At 40.8% G+C, this 18,965-nt stretch overlaps 2 protein-coding genes across 9 annotated transcripts in view; both read right to left on the bottom strand.

The window, feature by feature from the left end:
- Window positions 1–282: 282 nt before the first annotated feature.
- Window positions 283–7,121, bottom strand: telo2 (TEL2, telomere maintenance 2, homolog (S. cerevisiae)). 2 transcript variants are annotated; one of them, XM_023411199.2, is made up of 21 exons: window positions 7,061–7,121; window positions 6,183–6,556; window positions 5,823–6,100; window positions 5,646–5,714; window positions 5,028–5,175; window positions 4,794–4,896; window positions 4,641–4,709; window positions 4,414–4,555; window positions 4,130–4,266; window positions 3,931–4,016; window positions 3,570–3,680; window positions 3,383–3,471; window positions 3,180–3,271; window positions 2,956–3,072; window positions 2,774–2,845; window positions 2,494–2,664; window positions 2,308–2,399; window positions 2,107–2,206; window positions 1,839–1,903; window positions 1,403–1,518; window positions 283–905 (listed from the first exon to the last, which is right to left on the bottom strand). In XM_023411199.2, the coding sequence occupies exons 2-21, from the start codon at window positions 6,521–6,523 to the stop codon at window positions 784–786; spliced, it is 2,520 nt and encodes an 839-aa protein (XP_023266967.1). In that variant the 5' UTR covers window positions 6,524–6,556; window positions 7,061–7,121; the 3' UTR covers window positions 283–783. The 2 variants fall into 2 exon arrangements, with proteins under 2 accessions (XP_023266967.1, XP_023266966.1); XM_023411198.2 differs by having other exon boundaries at window positions 6,947–7,113.
- Window positions 7,122–8,416: 1,295 nt separating this feature from the next.
- The window catches only part of rab11fip3 (RAB11 family interacting protein 3 (class II)), a 28,961-nt gene continuing 18,412 nt past the window's right edge, over window positions 8,417–18,965 (bottom strand). Inside the window, exons 5-16 of one of the 7 annotated variants that reach the window (XR_002761016.2) lie at window positions 17,998–18,198; window positions 15,716–15,853; window positions 14,731–14,766; window positions 14,477–14,570; window positions 14,003–14,247; window positions 13,461–13,542; window positions 13,211–13,348; window positions 12,897–13,052; window positions 12,604–12,744; window positions 12,404–12,508; window positions 10,901–10,974; window positions 8,417–10,604 (exon numbers count right to left, since the gene is read on the bottom strand). Coding sequence is in view for 3 of the 7 variants with exons in the window: in XM_023411279.2 (XP_023267047.1) it covers window positions 10,957–10,974; window positions 12,404–12,508; window positions 12,604–12,744; window positions 12,897–13,052; window positions 13,211–13,348; window positions 13,461–13,542; window positions 14,003–14,247; window positions 14,477–14,570; window positions 14,731–14,766; window positions 15,716–15,853; window positions 17,998–18,198 (1,354 nt within the window). In the remaining 4 variants the exon portion in view is untranslated. Of the gene's footprint in view, window positions 12,509–12,603; window positions 12,745–12,896; window positions 13,053–13,210; window positions 13,349–13,460; window positions 13,543–14,002; window positions 14,248–14,476; window positions 14,571–14,730; window positions 14,767–15,715; window positions 15,854–17,997; window positions 18,199–18,965 lie in introns of all 7 variants that reach the window. The other 6 variants (XR_002761017.2, XR_015437573.1, XR_015437572.1 and 3 more) reach the window with 6 other exon arrangements.

Genomic DNA, 18,965 nt, shown 5'->3' on the forward strand with positions numbered 1-18,965 from the left:
GGCCCCCCACAACCAGCAAGAAATGGTAAGTCATGCTTATGACTACACCCTTTTTTTTTTTTAAATTAGGGTCCAAATGATTTTGAGCTTGTACAGTGATGTTCACAGACAATTCTGTAGTTGGTAATTGTAAATCATTGTTTGGGAACATAGAGATGAACACACACATTTCATTTATGTCTCAAGGGGAAGTTGTAGTAGTATTTCCATTATTGTGAATGTGTGCACGTGAATATTCACAGGATATCCTTTGCAAACAAACAACCACAGTATGGAGAGATGTGCCAGTACAGGAAAGAGGGTGAAAAGGATATCCTCATGAAGTACCTTTTATTGGTGGACAAAAATGGCATTCTATTCTCCATTCAATTAATATTTTATCTGCTTCATGAATTATACACAATATGTGCATCTAAACAATAAGTATATTGAAATGTGTGTGTGTGTGCATGATTTAGGTATGCAGAAATACATTAAGAAATGTGTGAGATGACGTGCGCCCTTCTTTCCTCTGGTTGACTGTGTGTTCCCGGATATGAAAAATTTTCTGCAGCACCTGCAACAAGCACTTCTTGAGCTGAAACGACATCCTTCAGTGTCCGGATCATCCATTACCACCAGGCCAGACCCCCTGCCAGCAAATATCCGGCACGTCATTTCCATCGACCTCCAAACTCTAGTCTCCAGGCTCTGTGCACGCCAGTGCGTAGGTGGAGGTACGGTAAAGCCGACCCCACATCACAGAGACATACAGTATTTCATTGTTCATTCTTGATGCTATGCTCATGATTCCAGACTAAGTGTTTGTGGATCTTGTAGCTGTTTCCTCAGGCTCTTATCCAGCAGCACCAGACTCTGTACTGCCAGACTCCGGCAATCTGAATCTGGGTCTCCTTCAGCCACATCTGTGAACACAAACAAAACAACTGATGAGTTGATGAGCCAATCGCGTCACGGACACTCTGTGTAGGACAGGACATCCTGGTTTCTCATCTACTTCCCAGAAATATTCGGCCCAGCTGTGTATGGGTGTGCTGTGTGTGTTTGTGTGTCCATGGATATGTGCAAATGCAGGGACATGCCTGACAGAATTACATTATGCAGGTGCGAGCCCATTTACAAGAAACATGTGTTTTAGTGTTAATCTATTATTAGTAACATACAAACTATTTGCTTTATTCATGCATAGATTCTAAATGAAACACTAATGACTAAAATTGTTATCCTGTAATAACTTAGAGCTTGAACAAATGCTCTGCCTGACTCACTTTATAAATAGAGACTTAAATCAAATGTATCTACAGCCCTTAAAATCCAATTACTTCTATGTCAAGGTTCCATGAAGAAAAGGACAGATTTCTCATTTCACCTTTGTTGCCTTCAGAGATTTTTTTTTTTTTACCTGCCAGCCAGGTTCTGGTCTCAAACAGCTGATCGCTGAGGTCCAACAGCAGGTTTTGACTGGGCATGCTCAGAAACACAGAGCAGACAGCGAAGAGGACGCCTCTTCTCACCATCCTTTAACACAGACATATTTCAGGTTACAGCTCAGATTGAAATAAGACAATGACAAACAGCCCGTCCACACCTTATCGCCTGCTCTACTGTTATTTTTTTTTCAGAATGTGGTAATTCTAGAGTGGCCAAGTGATGAAACAAGTTGCTAGGAAAGGAATGCAACCATAAACATACAGTAACCTAATTAATGTTGATGGTAAAAAGCCTGGTTAGTGGCAGGAATACTACCCTACTGTGTTGTTAATGGCCACAAGAGTCCTCTTCAGATTCACAGTCAAAAAATCAATTCACACTGAGAAAAACACATGCATTATACTCACTGGTCAACATGGTAGCGCACTGCCCACACAAAATCCAGCAAAGCCCGACCCATCTGTGCAGCTATCTGAAGTACAATAGCACATGTGGTTAGCTTATTGTAATATCACAATATACTGATATATTGAAATATAAATACATATATTAATTATACACACACACACACACATATATATATATATATATATATATACACACATGTATATACACACACACATATATACACATATACACATAATCAGGTCAGCATGGACAGCTGAATAAAACTACCGGTGCGTTGACTGCCAGATGCATGAAGAGACCCAAGGTGTGGATCAACCTTCCCAGTACCAGGTGATCACTGCCCAACAGGTCAAAGGTCACTTCAGGCCTAGCAGAAAAATATTAAATTTCATGTTTTAAAAGGTGTACACTTAAGCATAAAAACTATGAATGTTGATCTTTTGAATTTGCAGAAAAGAAAACACTTACTTGTCATAATTCCTGAGCAGTGGAAAAAAGAAGTGTCCGGCAACTGGCGCATAACGGTTAGGGGTGGCCGTAGCTGGAGGTTGTGTGAGACCCTGTAGCAATGAGAGATATCAATGTAGAGCTCAGGATTAAGCCTTCACTCATACACTGACATGGCAGAAGAAAATGTCTGTCTACTGTAAGTACCTTACTGAGGCGTTTGGTCTTGCTTTGAATCCGCTTCTCTACTACTTGTCGCCAGTGGACAGGGTTGTCACCAGGGTATGCAGTCAAATCAGTACTGGCAGCAGTGCCAGTGGATGGATCTCTCTTTTCAGTGATTGGTTTAGAGAGTTCCTGAGCTGCCAGAGCAAGGACCTAATAAAACAAAACAAGAACAGCTTCATGAATACACTTGTGGCAATGATTAAAAGAGATCAAATCAATCAATACATTTATTTGGTGAAAATACTGCTGTTGTTTTCACCTCCAAGATATCCAGTCGCTGGCGAAGACTGTAGTTCAAGGAGTAAAACTCTGCAGTCAAATACTGAGTCACCTATCAAAGAGCATAAATAGACATTGTGAAAAAAGACAGAATGGATTTTTGAACAGTAATTTTGAACAGGAAAAGGTACACAGTGCTGAAACTGAGGTGGAAGATCATACAGGGATACAGTCAGTGGCAGTGAGAGCCACCATAGTTGCCTGTCTGAGACTCAGGAAGCCATTAATGCTGTATTTATCCTCCATGTGAAGAAGCACTTTGGTCAGCTGGACACTGATCTGAAAATGGCATAACAAATAAATATGAATCATAATGTGAGAAATGGTCTGTAATATTTGCTTTAAGAAGAATAAAATACTGGAATGTTTTGGTGTTGGTGTCATACTTCTCTGGTTGCAAAAACGTTCTTCCTCACCAAACCCTCAGCAACTCTCAAACTGAGCTCCACACGCATCGGGTCCTCTGACGATATTAAATCTGGATGGGTTATAAGATAATAAAACACTGGAGTTAGTCACACAACACTTAAAAACAACTGCATTAGATAAGATCACTTAAATTGAAGAGATTAGATCTGTGAAGCCGTACTTTCCAGACAGTCGCGTAGGTAGCGAGGTGGGGATGCTTGACTGATCTCCTGATCTCCAGACATATCGTACGGAGTGAGCTCATCATCACTGGATCGATAAAAGACTCGTGGTCAACAATACACCTCAATAATCCCTCCAATGCTAAACAAAAATGACAAATACTTCAAAACCTTATTTATACTCACCTATCCAGGTCAGACTCTGGATCAGTTTTTGGCTGAGGTCCTGATTTATTTTGAGATGTTACATTCTGAGTAGATGGAGTCACTTCATTGGTCTCTTGAGGACGATCAACTCTGAAGATGACAGATTTTTTCAAATTTTTGGAACAATTTCAGGTGAGCAAACTGCAACACAGTGATGGAATCATTTCTCATTTCCCTTTTTTAAAGACAATACGTCAACATTCATAATCGTCGGCACAGTGCATTAAAGCGTATCACCTTCTGGGGAACATTGAAGAGAGTGGACCTCATGTTCTCATCACTTAAATAAATTGATCAATGGGCCAAGCTTCCAAATCTTGAAGTGATGTTTAACACCTACCCTTCTACAGGCTCAGGCTCTGGTTCATCACTAGTGACAGGGGTCATGAGAGAAAGCAGCTCTTGAGTTTCCTCATCCTGATCGTACTGCAACACAACACAACGCGCAAAATCAGGTAAAATAATGGCATTTCAGTGAAGTCATTCATCAAATGTTTTGGAGCTAACTGCTCTGACTAGTAATTACACATTGACTGTACCTCAAATTTGAGCTTAGTTCCATTGATATCCATGCGAGAGCTCAGGCACTCTCCCACCACCATGCCCAAACGCCTGATATGCACCACACTGCTGTCCAGGTGGCTCTGCATGCCACCCAACATACACTGAAGTAACTCTGAGAAGAGGAAGAGGAGAGCTGAGTTAAGCAACAATCTCCTTCAGTTTATATGATTGCATTACGGTTGCTGCTGCTACTAAGTGAAAACCTAGTAACTTGTGTTTGGAGATGAATGATACACAACACAAGTTGCCAGAATCGTACCTGAGCGTAGCTCCTGAAGCTCAGAGTCTCTCAGCAGGCTCACACTCAGCAGTAAGGCCTTGCTAACATACACCTGCTGCTCTAGAGGTGTGTGTTTCACTGCACTGGGGTTAGCCCAGGCCTGGGACACAGACCGTAACACCTGAAAACATACACAAATACATGTAATATGAGCATAATGCATTTAACATGATATCATTAGGCTGCTGCACATACCATAAACTCACCTGTATTAGTAGTGGCCTTCGCTCTCTGTCTGCTGCGAGGTAACCCAGAACTATTCTCAAGACTTGAGTCTGGCAAAGAAAAAACACATACTTCATATGATATTTTCAAAATACACATATGATTTACTGTAAGGCTGCAAGTTATCTTCTTACCTTATACTTATACTGTAGTAACAGCAGTTTATGAGTGATGACAAACTGGGCCTTTTTATTTGTTAACACTAGATTCCCAATAATCCGTCCCAAGGCCTCAGGCCTGGAAAAAAGAGGCAAGAGACGTGGTTAATTATGGGCTGACAGAGAATTGACCGCTAGTGTCCAGATAAACAGATGTCTGTTTAAATGAGTATGACCTTCCCAGCCTGACTGAAGCTATAACCACCTTACCCCCTGACAGCCTGCACCAATCCAGTGAGTACGCTCTCTATCCATCGCTGTGGAACATTCTCCAGCAGCTTCCAGCAAACCCTCTGCCACACCATGTCTGAGCGTGTGGAGGCAGACAGCTGAGGAGCCATAACTGCCAGGACAACATCTACAAGAGGAAGAAAAAGCCAAAGGACGATTTAAGGGATTCTGTGTCACTATGGATGCTGCAATAAATAACCAAGGGTCAATTTATTTCCTATACAACTAGTGAAAGAAAAATATTATTTATGTATGAATGATAATAAACTTGAAGAGCCAAGAAATATTTGGTATGACCAAATATTTCACCATAATCAGCTGTCAACAGTCCCTGAAAGTTTATCAATTCCTTATTTTCTTACCGGTGAATTGAATTTCATGGACAATAGTATTTCATGGACAATAGAACATGTAAAACAGACAAAAGCTATAAAATTTCTTTGATCAATACTTTAAACAATTAACAAAATTGTTATTTATAAATTTACTGAATAATGGAGCTACCCATAGACCAAGAGGCTTGCTGTGTGAATGTGGGAAAACTATGAGAGGAGAAGCAATATAGAAACTTTTCATACACACAGTAAATAAACTCACCGCTATGTCCCTGGATACACACTTTTCCTAGAGTCTGAGCCACAAAAGTTAAGGAACAGTCTGTTCCATCTGTCACACACAAACAAACAATTACAGAAATGACAGTTTATCCTGACACATAACACATTTTTATGAAATCTCTCATTATTGCTAAGTGCTTGACAGATGTTCCCTCACCTTTCAGGGCCTTGCAGGTCCGCTCCAGGGCAGTGAGCATCTCTGTGGCAAGTAACGGGTAGTACTGCTGAGGAAGAAAGAGGGGCTTGTTGTTGGGATGTAACCTGTTGGCGGTGAGGTCCGGCAGCGCCACTATACGCCCCAGGAGAGTCTCTCGGAGCTGAGGGGAGTCAGAGGGAGCTGCCTCCAGACAGTATGACCACAGCAGGTCAGCGAGGCGACCACTCTGAAGGAACTTCTCAGTGATGCTGACCAGGTAAACCAGATTCGTGCTGGGTCTGCAGAAAAGAGACAACATAGTAATTAATGAATGGACAAAATGATAAACATGCTTCACATCCCTCTTCCAGCCGCACCAACCTCAGCGCTCCTATTCCCTCCATCAGCACCAGCAGAGCCTGCTCTGGAGGTCCGTGGAGGAACAGGCCACCCCATAACTCTGTGCGCTGGGCTGCTGTGAGTTTGTGCAACCAGTCTGCCTGGATGTTGCTGACAAGGAACTGAAGGGTGCGGGTGTAGTGAGCTCTTCTGAATTCAGCCCGCTGAACTGAAGTGGGTGTGCTCTCGGGTCCTACATCCAAGTAAGAGTGGAGTGTTTGAAGAGCAGCAATAATGTCTTTGTCATCTGTGGATGTAGTGAGTGTCCGGAAGCACTGGGCCACCATCAGACGGACCTCAGTGTAAGGGGTGAGTGATTCCATTTTGAAAAAGTTATTAACTGGTGGCTTTACATCCTAGACAAAAAATTAAAGGGACACTTTACCCCAAAACAGCAATGACGTTTCTGTGAAGGCATCCATCTCCACACAACAAAATTAGTCTCCTATAATGAATAACCATTATTTCATTTAGACAATTTCTAAAATGCAATAAAGCTACAACTGATATCAGTATATCACAGCAAAACCTTTTGGACCTTCACTCGTGCTGAGTAGAATTAAGTCTAACTTAAGTCTAAGTCTGAGTTAAAGTCTATCTATCGATCCTGTAGCTAACAGTCATTGAGTGCAGAGGATCGTTATCATCGAAGAAAGGTTTCACAATACAGAATAAACATAAATAAATAAACATGCATCTACATTGGAATTAGCTTAAGCCGCTAGTCCGTCAAAAGTGATACGCACCTGAGACTTTTGATTAAACGAGACAACAGTAATTTACATGACGACTGCGGACACAATTTACAGCCATTGTGACATTAAAACATTTCTTTTCGAGGAGAAATTTACAATTCCTACTGTCAGTTCACGTTATGACAGCCCGCGCTGTCGCTTCGTTTTGCTTGTGCTCCGTCAAAATACGTTCGTGGTGAGCAAGACGGCGACGTAAGGTTCCGGGGACAGTCTGCCCTGGTGCCGCATTCAAGAAGGAAACGTAACGTAACGTTTTGCAACACTTCTGGGTGCTCGTGATGTCATACCCAGTGTATAACTTTCTACATCGATTAACAAATGAACTAATCGGCGAATTAATCAATTAAAAAAGTGCAAGCCGATGACTTAAAATAAAAACCGGCATGTAAGCATACATATGTGAGTAGTTCAAGAATAATATTAGATTAAACTGATTGATAGTGAAAATAATAATACAATTTGCGGGTTACATTACAGCCTTTAATTGAAGTGGTTTCAGCATCTGACATCAAGTTTTCTCAAGAGTAATATGAGCTAAACATCACATTTCATAGTAATTATACTGGTCCAGCATCATAAGAGACCATTGTGTGACTTAGGTGACAGCATCTGTAACATCTGAAAAAAAATTGAACAGTAGTTTAAATCTGACCTCTTGGACCACTGTAGTAAACTGTAAACAAATATAAAACCAGAACTTTTACTCTTATGTCCTTTTTATAAATATAATTGTGTCTAAATATTTTATTATTCAACACCAATTAATCCATTGTATGAGTTATTATATACACAATTTGTTTTCCATTGCTTTTTCCATGTTATTATTATTATTATTATTATTATTATTATTATGTTGTTGTGTGTCTTTTGGTTATTCATTTACCAACTGAATACTGATTAACACAAATGGGCCCCCACTGATTCAAGACACAAATCAAGTATGAGTTGATTTTATTGCACACCTACACTTACATGGTTACTATTAGGAGACAAATGGGCTTCACACCTTCCTTCAAGGTCTGGTACTTAACATAATGTTGATCAGACACTGGAGACAAAAACATACAAAGAGTGATTGGAGATCTATGGGTTAGAGGAAGAAGGAACAGGCATCTGGAGATGAAGATATTCAAAACGCACCTGAACGAACCTCAAGGCTCTGACCTTAGTGATGGTCAGTTTACACATTCCTGAGAAAAAGTACCATACCGTACTCAAATCCTTCAAAACAAAACTTGAAACCTGAAATGACCATGTGAGATCCTGCCAGTCACAGTGAAGGAATGGGGTTAACGCCTTAACTTTTCTTCTGTCAAATTAATTGTGTAAATAATGTGTATGGTTTAAGAGTGAGCTTGTTTTCTGCGGAAAACTCCAACATATATTAAGTACGTGTGCAGAATAAGCAAACACATGGTAAAATGGATATACTTGCAAAAAAACATGACAACCAACACAGGGTCCTTTTATTCCATTTATTTTTCTAATCTTACTTTCACTGCTTACCTTTAAATTTTCTCTTTTTACAATGACAGAAATTATATTTCCCCAGTAACAATTAGGATTAGATCATTTGGGGATCTTCAAAAATAATATACAGCTGTAACCAATACTGTTATAATTTATACATTTATTTTTGAAAATAGGAATAAATTTAACTTTTACAATTTCTCTTTTCTACAATATTCTCTTTTTATCTTCCCATGTCACATAATGGCAAGCCATGCACTACTCCAGTAGTGATGTTTGTGCCTTGAGCAAACTTTCTTTGGACACTGGAAGTGAGCGTGAGAGAGAGAGAGAGAGAGAGAGAGAAAATAAATTCACAAAAATGACAATTCATATTTACAGGTTTCATCTCTATAATTTAACAAACTGACAGTCATGTGGTCAGTGCTTTTCCCAGGGCTCATCATCAGGTTAGTTTAGAGGCAAAGTTTGAGACACAGAGGCACAGTGTTAGACTAGCAGGCCAGTTTCTTTTTTCTTTCAGGGCAAGCTGAGAATCTGTCAATTTGTGGTTTATTAGAACAGTACAGGCTATAACCAAAAGCGTTATCACGGACCCTGATAGAGAAAATGATCAGTTTAGGTTCAAATGTCTGTCTTTGGTCATTTTGAAAGCAGGAGTTAAAATGGAGAAATTGGATTTGTTTAAAGTGCAAACACCTTCAGCTCTGCTAAGAGGGAATGTTTTATCAGCTCTGTAGTCTCACCTGTCATCTAGTTATTCTGTTGCCAGTCGTGTTAGTCCTCAAACTATCTGTCAAAAGCTGACAATAAAATGTGATGCAAGGAGAGAATTAACTGTAATATAACCCATTGTGTTCAGGTGTCATCCTGTTTCCTCGTTATAAAGCATAAATGACTCATTACTCTAAAGAATAAAGCATTAAATCTGTTGGGGTAAACTTCGCATTACACTAAAAAGGCAGGATGCTGAGCTCAGCAAGCCTAGATATGAGTTTTTAGGTGTCGTGCTGATATTATGAGGTGTCACAACCTAGAACTCCACTGATGGATATTATAGCATATGATTTGTCATTCAAAACATATGTCAAACAACTGAATCAGAGATATACAATAAGAATCTGTGTTTCCATGCAGTACCTGACTCCATCTGGGAAGACAACAGTAGAAACTGCAGACTCTGCCATAGATCTAAAAATCACAACCCTGAACAGGTCAAAGCCACCTCAGCATTATGGAAGAGTGCGACAACCTCAACAACGACCAGTCTGAGCAGCTCATATTCAAGCTGTTTCACATAATGGAGACTCACCCAAGGACAACACGCCTTTGCTTTAAATGTGTCTTAATTCAATAGATTCTCCCACAGATTCATTCACTGTGAATTAGTGATCTCCCCTTGTGAATTCAAAAATGTACAAATATAGTTTCAGCAGAACAGGTCACAGAGTGTGAGTTGCTGTTTGTGTTGAATGATGAATAAATATCTGCATGTGATTTAAAATAAAAAAAAAAAAATGAACAAAAAAAAACCCAAAACAGATACTGTACACGCTACATGCTAGAGAAGAATACAGGCAGCTGTCTCTCAGCTTAAGACAAGAAAAAGAAATGTTCTTTTCTTTTCTGGCTATAAAAATACCTAGAATCTAGAATGAGTGTAGAAAAAACTTTACATGTACAAGTCATTTACATCCAAGGCCATTTTTCCATGGAGTGGCAGGTGAAGAAGAGCAGTGAGATAAGATTTAGAGGGGATTAAACAGGGTGAAAAATAGGAATTCTTCTTAAGATACTGGTGCAGAACGCCGTGCTGTTTGGACAAAAAGAAAACAACCTCCCCGGCTTCGACTATAAATCCTTCAAGATATCTGGCGGGTTAATCCGACACTTAAGTTCAGTTTCTGAGTCAGAAAGAAATGTCCAAAAGCACTGACGCTGCACAGTACCGATAAACACGGCATCAGTTCAAAAAATCAGTCTTTGAAAACGCAGATGTTGCTTCAGCAGAGGAAATAAAGAGCAGGTTCGTTTCATCTGCCTTCCACCAATGTCCACTTTCCTGCCAAGCATTATTGCTACCAAAGTCTGCCATCTCTCTTCAATATTATGCAGATCAGTTCTGGAAAAATAAAACTGGCCAAAATCCAGGGAAAAAGCTCAGATGAAATCCTGATGGCTGAAAAAATACAGTATTTAAATGAAAACTAATCTTAAGAGTTTTTTTTGTAGTATTCTTGAATATTTCCGATTGAACATGACAGTAAGAATAGTGTGATGTGTTTTTTCTTCTTAAGCATGAGTGGGATTTCTGCAGCACACACCAGCCCCAACTTTGCTGCTGCATCTGTCTGTAGCAACAAATCCAACGTGCTATCATCTTCGTACGGGCTTCAAAATATCTTCAATTTTACATTTGATCCCTTCACAATCAACAGTTTTATCAACAACAACAATAAAGAAATCAAAACAAACCTTAGTGCAAAGTACAACCATTTGATTCTTCACATACAACCTCCCGAGTGTCATTTTTACTGACCATACATCACCTGTGCAGCAAAGAGAAAAAAAAAAAAAGGTTGGTAACCTGAATCAGCTTGCTCTCTGTCACTTTCACTCAGCAAGAGAACACTGGGATCAGGTGGGCTGTACTTAGAAAAATAAAACTACAATTCCCAGAATCACTCATCAGTTTCCCTTCATGCTTAATTCAAGTGTCTGGAGATTTTACAAAGTGACGAGGTGGTTATAGTTTGTCGGTTACAGTCAGTCAGTCTACATTTAGTGAGATAAGTTTGAGTTATCTAACGTTTGTGCCAGGGAGTGATGGGAAATGTAGTGATTTTTCCACTTGAGGTCTCCAGCCCACCTGAGCACCGGGACCCTGTTTCATTGTAAAAATAAATGAGATGAAGCACATTATAAACCAGCCGGTTCCTTCATTTGGGAGACTGAGACTTTAACAAGATTGACTGTGTCATTCTTGTTACGTCTTCTAGTGTCACCTAGCTTTTTCAAAACCTTTTAAGTAACACAGAGCAAAAAAAAAAAAAAAAAAAAATTTCAAACACCTCACATACACACACACACACACACACACACACACACACACACACACACACACACACACACGCACACAACCCTCCGGGCATTTCTCATCCTCAACTCCTAGAAATGTCCCTCACTTGGGTTCACTGGAAAGACAGTTGAACTTGGTCAAAGGACACAACACACTGTTATAGGGCCTGATAGGCAGCACAGCAAGTTTTTAACTTATTAAAGACAAAGTTTACTTGTCTCTTTCCTGACCAAAGCTTCATACGGCTTTCTCTCGTGTGATTAAAACACGACTCAGCTTGGATCAGGACGTCACAGCCCACCGACTGCACTGAGGCATGTATGGTACGCAGAATGAATGTATCCTTTGATCACCTTTCATTTAAGGCCTTTAGGTATAATTGTCTGATCGTTGTTTATTTGATTTTTTTTTTAAGCTCAATCAAACATTGACACTTTGTTTTGGGAAAGGGATGGGGTAGATTTCTACTCCGAATGATACTGACCTCTTGCACACATTTACACATTCTCACGGGGGGGGGGGTGACTCAGGTCCCTCTAGCCAAATACATGGAAGTCACCAGAACCCAAGTGTTTTGTGGAGGGTTAACACTTACCACTCACAAATAAGTACAGACTCAGGGGATATCTAACTGAAAATAGCTTATTTTTCACTGACAGCCATGGACTTGTTAAAAATCTTAAATTTTTCCTTTTTTTGTTTTTTTTCTTTTGGTGGGGTAGGTGGGGTGGGGTGGGGGGTAACTTGAGTGCGTTGTTGTATTTTTTTTCTACCAAAATTATGTCTGAATATTTTTACATCCTCTCTTGGTAGTTTTCTTTTAGCCAAGTCTGGAATATTATTTAACAGCCTGAGGAGTCACTCCAAGTGGCTCTCTGGCTGCATGGTGTCTATTTGACCTCTAGGATGGAGGGGTTGGACTCCATGATGGCCACGATGATTTTGTCGATGTAGTCCTGGAGTCTGTAGTTGATCTCCTCCTGCTTGTGGATAGCCTCCATCAGCTGGACACAGAGAAACAGAAGTCAGTGGAGAATTCAAATAAAAAGGTAAACTGGTCGTGACGATGTTGTAAAACCTTCTTGTTTTCTAAACACACCTCTGCGCGAGACACAGAGTTGATCTCAGCTGCCAGGGAGTCGGAGAATGAGGCCGACATCAGGTTCTTGGCTCCCTGGATGCTCAGGTTGATGATCTGGCCGTTTAACTCGTCATTCTGCTCCTTCAAGCTGCGGTTGTCCTGGAGAGGTCAAGTCAAATGTAATGCATCATAATAGACTGCAGGCCAAGTGTTAAATCATTCTTCTATGTCACGACAGTCTGGTCCGAGTGATGGAATGAGAAAACGCTACAAAAATCGAGTGAGGAGTCAGAGAAATGAGGAAAACCTACCTGTTTGAGTCGTTTGATCTCTTGCTCCAGCTCGGCTTCGCGGGTGCGGGTCTGATACTCCTGCAGCCCTGCGCCGGGTGAGCGCCCTCTCTTTGCTTCGGCCTCCAACTTGTACAGCTGTAGGTGCTCAAGCTGTTTACGTAGGTCTTCAATTAGCTGTGGTAGAAACAGATCAAGAGACATCAGTTAGTTAAGTCATTAGGAATCGCATAAAATGGTGGGTAAAGGGCATGCCGTGTAACTCTACACTGTATTGTATTATATTTCGATACACAGGGCATTGTTTATTTTGTACATAGAGAAAGCAGTTCCACCTCCTGTGTGCACTCCTTCTCCTTATGGCTCTGGTGGCGCTCGTGGCTGAGCTTGTCACCCATCTTCCTGCGGGACTCCGTCTCATCCTTAAGTCTGTCAGACATGACTTCTGTCTCATCTTGCAGCTTCCTCTTCTCCTGGAAAATAAAAAAAAAACACAGAAGTTGAGGAATGGAACTTATGAGAAAGATTACAGTGTGAGCCCAAGGAAGGAAAAACAAACCCGGAGATAAGTTTTATTGCTCTCACCTCCTCTAGTCGCTCGATGTTTGCTCGTAGACAAGGAACACAGGACCGCAGCTCACTGTTCTCCTCATCCATTTGCTGCAGCCTGAGAAACAAGTGCAAGACATTCATATCAAAAAGCAACACTGCAACCACAAAGTAACAACTGCTATATCTGCACTGTTTGTTAATGGTTGACGATATTGTACCATATAGACAGTTTATGTTCAGTGGCAGCTATGTGCCAGAAGGTGGCACTATTCCTCCAACAAACACTATGTCAACCACTAGCGTCACCATGAACAAATGTGTTTTTAATGTACCATTAAATCAAGTAAAATAAACATACCAAAAAGCACAACCTAAAAAGTCATCATGGAAATCACACTCAGATTTCAACGATCACAGAGTCCAGTATCAAAAACATCTGAATATCTGATGACAAATGAAATAAACCAGGTGGCATGGACAAATCTTATTCACATTATAAAGCAATCTGTTGTACAGTAAACATATTTATAGATAAGATATTCTAAAAACAGCCAGGTCTTTCCTCATGTGCTCACCTGGCCTGCAGGTTTTCAAGCTCCAGCCCCCTCTCCCTCTCCAGCTTGCTCAGGGCCTCCTTGTGGCGGCGGGTCTCTTGCTGTAGTTGCTCGTCAGCATGGAGCTCCTGCTCCTTCAGTTGCTCCTCCAGGGCATTTGCCCGGTGCACCAGCTGAAGGTTCTCCTGGCGCAGCCGAGCGTGCTGCTCCCCCGAGGCCTCCGACTCCTTCTCCAGCTCCGCCACTCGACGCTCAAGGAGGAGCACCTGGGAAAAGTAAACCCTTCATGGTTAGCAAAACAAAATTTGAAATGTATTGTTAAGAGTAATCAACTATGATGTGTTGCAGTACTGACGTATCTGTGTAATTGCCAATATGAAAAGTTTCTCCTTCCTTTAATAGCTACTTCAAAAAGTGAAAACTGACAGCTCAGACATATGAATGTGTGTAACCAGAGGGCTGCAGAGGCAGGTGTGTTTATTTTTACTATGTCACCTTGTCTGTGATGTCATTGTCAGCGAGCTCCAGGATGTCCCGTGTTAAGTCGCTCATGGTGTCCAGAGTCATGGAGCTGTTCTGGAGGAGATGTCTGCACGTGGAGAGGAAAAAAAACAAAACAACGTAACTCCCAGGAGCCAGTTGACATTTGATAAAGTGTCATTTTCTCATGCCAAACACAACTATCTATTACAATCATACTAGAAATACGAGACCTTGCTTACTGAAATCAGAGCAACTATTTTGCTTACCTTGCTACTTTCTTGCTGGACAGCCTCTTACCAGCGCTGGATAGGGAGACAGAACAACAGGAAAAATGGTCAGGAAAAGAAAAAGGAAAGAGGAAAGAGATACCATCTTCTGATGGTCCTCTTATCCACCCCCAGTCCTTCTCTTTGACAGCAGAGCCCCATTAAGGAATCCAGGGGCATGATGGGGTCTTATTACTTTACTAGTAAATCACTAGATTTTACACAAAACTTCTAGAAAATATTCACACATCACAGCAATCTAACACAAGCACAGCAGCGTAATAAAGCTATACAAATTCTGATCTAGGATTGGTTTTGCTTAACAGACCTGTAACAAATTGCATTATAGAAACTTACAAAACTATATGGCAATTCGAAGTTTTATAGATTTCTAAATTCTTTAAAAGTTAGTCATCTTATGTTCTGCAGTTGCACAGTTCGTAAAGAGAGGAAATAGGATTTGAGAGTTACTAAGTTTCTGTAATACAGCTACTGGTCAGTAATCCTGGATCAGCATGTTTGTTCTGATAAAAGCAGGTTCTTTGAAAAGCTTTACTCAACTACCAGCTGGCATTTTGCAACAACTCAAATGAAGCATGAAGGTAATGGAATAGACACCACTCACCTGTGATACCCAGGATTATTATTTCATATCTCTACAACCTCATTCAAATTAACTAAACAAGTACAATCAATCAATCAATTAATGTGAAAAATGTTTATTATGCATGAGTGACAAATGATAATTTGCACAGATGGTAACAATGGGAAGGAACTGGCTGTGAAAAGTGAAAACTGAAATTCCTTAAGTGCGTTTTTCCATCAATAAATGCTAAATGCTAACATGACGAAACACACACCATGTTGTTGCTAGTCCAACACAGCATGCACACATCATGAGAACATGCGCGATACTGTATCTATTCAGCACTGCAAACACATTCACACAGCTTACAGTCGGAGTGGGTTGTGAATGATGTGTTACCTAGTCATCTCTAGGAAATTGAGGCGAGTGGAGAGGTCCTCGAGACGACTTATTTGTTTGTGACACTGGCTACAGAAAAAGTCCAGCGCCTCCTCCCTGAGGAAGCTCTGAAAGCAGTCAGGGAGAGGAGCAGGTGCACTGGAAAGAGGAAACAAGGAGGAAGAGGAGGAGGAAGTGGTGAGTGATGGACAAGAAGGAGGGACAGAGGGAGGGGAGTCGGGGTGTGGGGGAGTGCAGTGCACTGAGATGGCACAGGACACCTCTGAGGGTGCAGGAGGTGTTAGTGAAATCCACAGAAGAGTTTGAAAGAGTAAAGTTTGAGGGCTTCGGTGGGAGGGAGACGTGAAACAGACTGTGCAGTGTGGCCTTGATTTGTTTTCTGGATAGAAACAAAACATTCTGGGAAAAGGAATGTGTCGAACTCTCTTCAGTGAAAGATTTATTTTCCCCTGCTGCCAAACATTCTTCTCTATTCAACCTTGGTGTCTTTTCAAAGAAACCTTCAGACTTCTTACTACTTCTTTAAATAAATCAAAATGACACAAATTAATCACATGGTTGCTCATTTCATTGTTGGGAGTTTGTACCCTCTCCTCACATCACCTCTACCAGCTGATTGTTCATTCAGGAAGCGAGTCACGTCTGAATTATGCAACAAACTGGCACAGGTTCTTGTTAATGTAGGCAGAAACGCTGTGTTACATAGCAGACTTTGAATGAGTGTCACTTTATGGTCATATGCACTGTTGCCGTTTTCTACTGACAGCATGAGGGATGACTTTGTTAAAAAAATGCTGCAGTGATGTAGACAAAGTTCTGTAATATGTAGACTGATAAATAAGGGGGTGTGTGTAGGCAGCGCGGCTACATGCGCCAACAATGAGCACGAATGGCTCCAAAACATGGTGACGCATTCACACTGAGTGGGTGAAGTTTGTGGGATGCAGTTATTTTTTGTGTGTGTGTGTGTGTGTGTGTGATTTTTTTTTTCACCCTGACAAGCAGGCAGATCTGTGCTCAACTTGTATGTGATATAGTCTTTCACAAAGAGTTTTTCTAATATAAAAATATAACTTAAAATGTGATAATATAAAATTACATAATAATTTCATTAATTTATAATTTAAGGATTCTCCCCTTATTATCTTCTTAGATTTATCCTATTTACTTGAATGTATCCTTTACATTGTGCTATGAAGACATCATTTTCAAAATGTGGATCATTCAAGTAAATATCCAAACATCATGTTACACATAATCACGTAGTTTTTTTGCTATGTTAGCCTACCTGTTATTATAACAATTACTCATACAAAACAGTAGGAATAAACAGAGAGGCTGTACTTCAATGATCAGCTTATTTCCATATTGTCAATGGGATAAAAAAAAAAAAAAGACTGGGTAGTTATCTGTTAAGAGCTTCCTGGCAAAGCAAATTACGGAAATATCACCCAAGTGGGAATTACGCATTATCCAGCTTAGAGTCACTGATGAAAACAGAGGAGGACGGAGGAAAGAGATGACTGGGAAAAGGCTACAGCAGGTGCTTCAACACAAATGAAGTGTGCCATAAAGAGGAGTGTATGTGTTGGCTGTATTACAGTGTTTGTCTTTACACTGCTAACGTCAACCGGTGCCTGTGCTACTGCAGCCTAGAGGCAAAGCTTGTTATGTGTTTGAACTCAACGCAACAATACACCCACCTTCTGCCTGTCCCAGAACAGTTGGTGACAGACACCACCCTTAAGACTTAAACAGTTTAACTGAGAAATGTTTTGTCTTTAGCAGTTTTAGAGAAGAATTTATCCAAGTATCCGCATTTCCAATATTCTTTGCTAGAGTGAGAGTAAGCCTGCCGGAATGAACTTTGTATTCGCTCCATTAATCTTGCCCTTCATCAGAAAAAGGAGGCAGACAGGGTTGTGAAGGACATCTCCAGATAGCTCTTATCAATGTTTGACCCCAGTGGCTTTGTTGAAAGAAAAAACATTTTCTCTGAAGAATGTACATAGAGGCATTTGGGCCTCGACAATGCAGCTGAGAATGTAACAGTGTCACACACCTCTTATCAGGAAGGGTTGATAAAAAGGAAAGTTATTTGACAGCCTGATGCAAATTGTATTAATATTCACGTCAGTTAAATAACCTTTGGGGTGTCTAATTTCGTAGGAGGAATCAGGACTTTTTTGAAAATATAGAGCACAACAAATGTAAAATGTTTTGATACGTTTTGGTCAGAATTAGTCAAAACTCGACCCAGTGCAGCGAAGACGTGCTCGTACCTGGGAGACAGAAGTGAGGAGCCATTGACCTGCTCCAGGGGCTGCACGAGAGAAGAGTCGGCCTCCCCCTCCGTCCCCTCCACGCTGCTCTCCAGTAGCAACTCTGAGGTATTGCTTTCACCAAAGTCCTCAAAGTGCTCCTCCTCTCCACTGATGACCGTCACCAGGGAGTGGTTATGGAGCTCAGAGTTCAGGGAAAACCTGAGGGACACATAAGAATGGATTACTGTATTAGTGTGTGTGTTCACTTGTGTATACAGACAACAGTGTAGTTAACTTTAGGTCCTAGCCAAAAATAGAGGAAAATATGTCATGTTTAGATGGAATAAAAATGGACGACCAACCGGTTATAAACAGCTACATAACCATCCATTTAAGAAACCATAATTTCAGCCAAACCAAACAAGGCCCATCTTCCGACTCCAATAAAACAAAAAATATACACATGCAATAGTATTTCAGTAACAAGCTCTAAAAAGCCTGGCTGAGGGTTGGGGTGTTGGGACCCATAAGCCTGGAAATGATTAGAGCCTACTGTAAATCCCACACAAGTATAATTAATCTCCTCCCCAGGAAGAACGGCAATCTGGACAAGTTCAACGATCACTTGTCTTCAAAGGTAATCTGTTAATTCACATTAATCCCAAAGGCTGCTTTGGCAGAAACAAAATGTTTTGTGCCTCGTAGGTAATGCAAAACCACGATGGCAACACTTCAGACACGTCAGAGGAGCCTTCGTGGGGTCTGATGTGGGTCAGGAGCTGTGACTTCAGCTTTCATAACGGGCTGCTTATCTTACACAATGTGAATTTGATAGTGTTACAAGAGCTTAAACCCCTTGATGTTCGTTGAACAGGAAAGCTAGCCTTTTTCCTGTTGTCCAGCAGGATATGCTAGACGTCTTAAAACACACACACAGGACGAGGATGTCCAAATCAGCACAAACATTTGCTTTCTCAGCACATGAT

This window comes from Seriola lalandi, unplaced genomic scaffold (assembly GCF_002814215.2).
Source record: "Seriola lalandi dorsalis isolate HSWRI2012SDOR001 ecotype SW California unplaced genomic scaffold, Sedor1 jcf7180002054464, whole genome shotgun sequence".
In the NCBI taxonomy this organism is placed as follows: domain Eukaryota; kingdom Metazoa; phylum Chordata; class Actinopteri; order Carangiformes; family Carangidae; genus Seriola; species Seriola lalandi.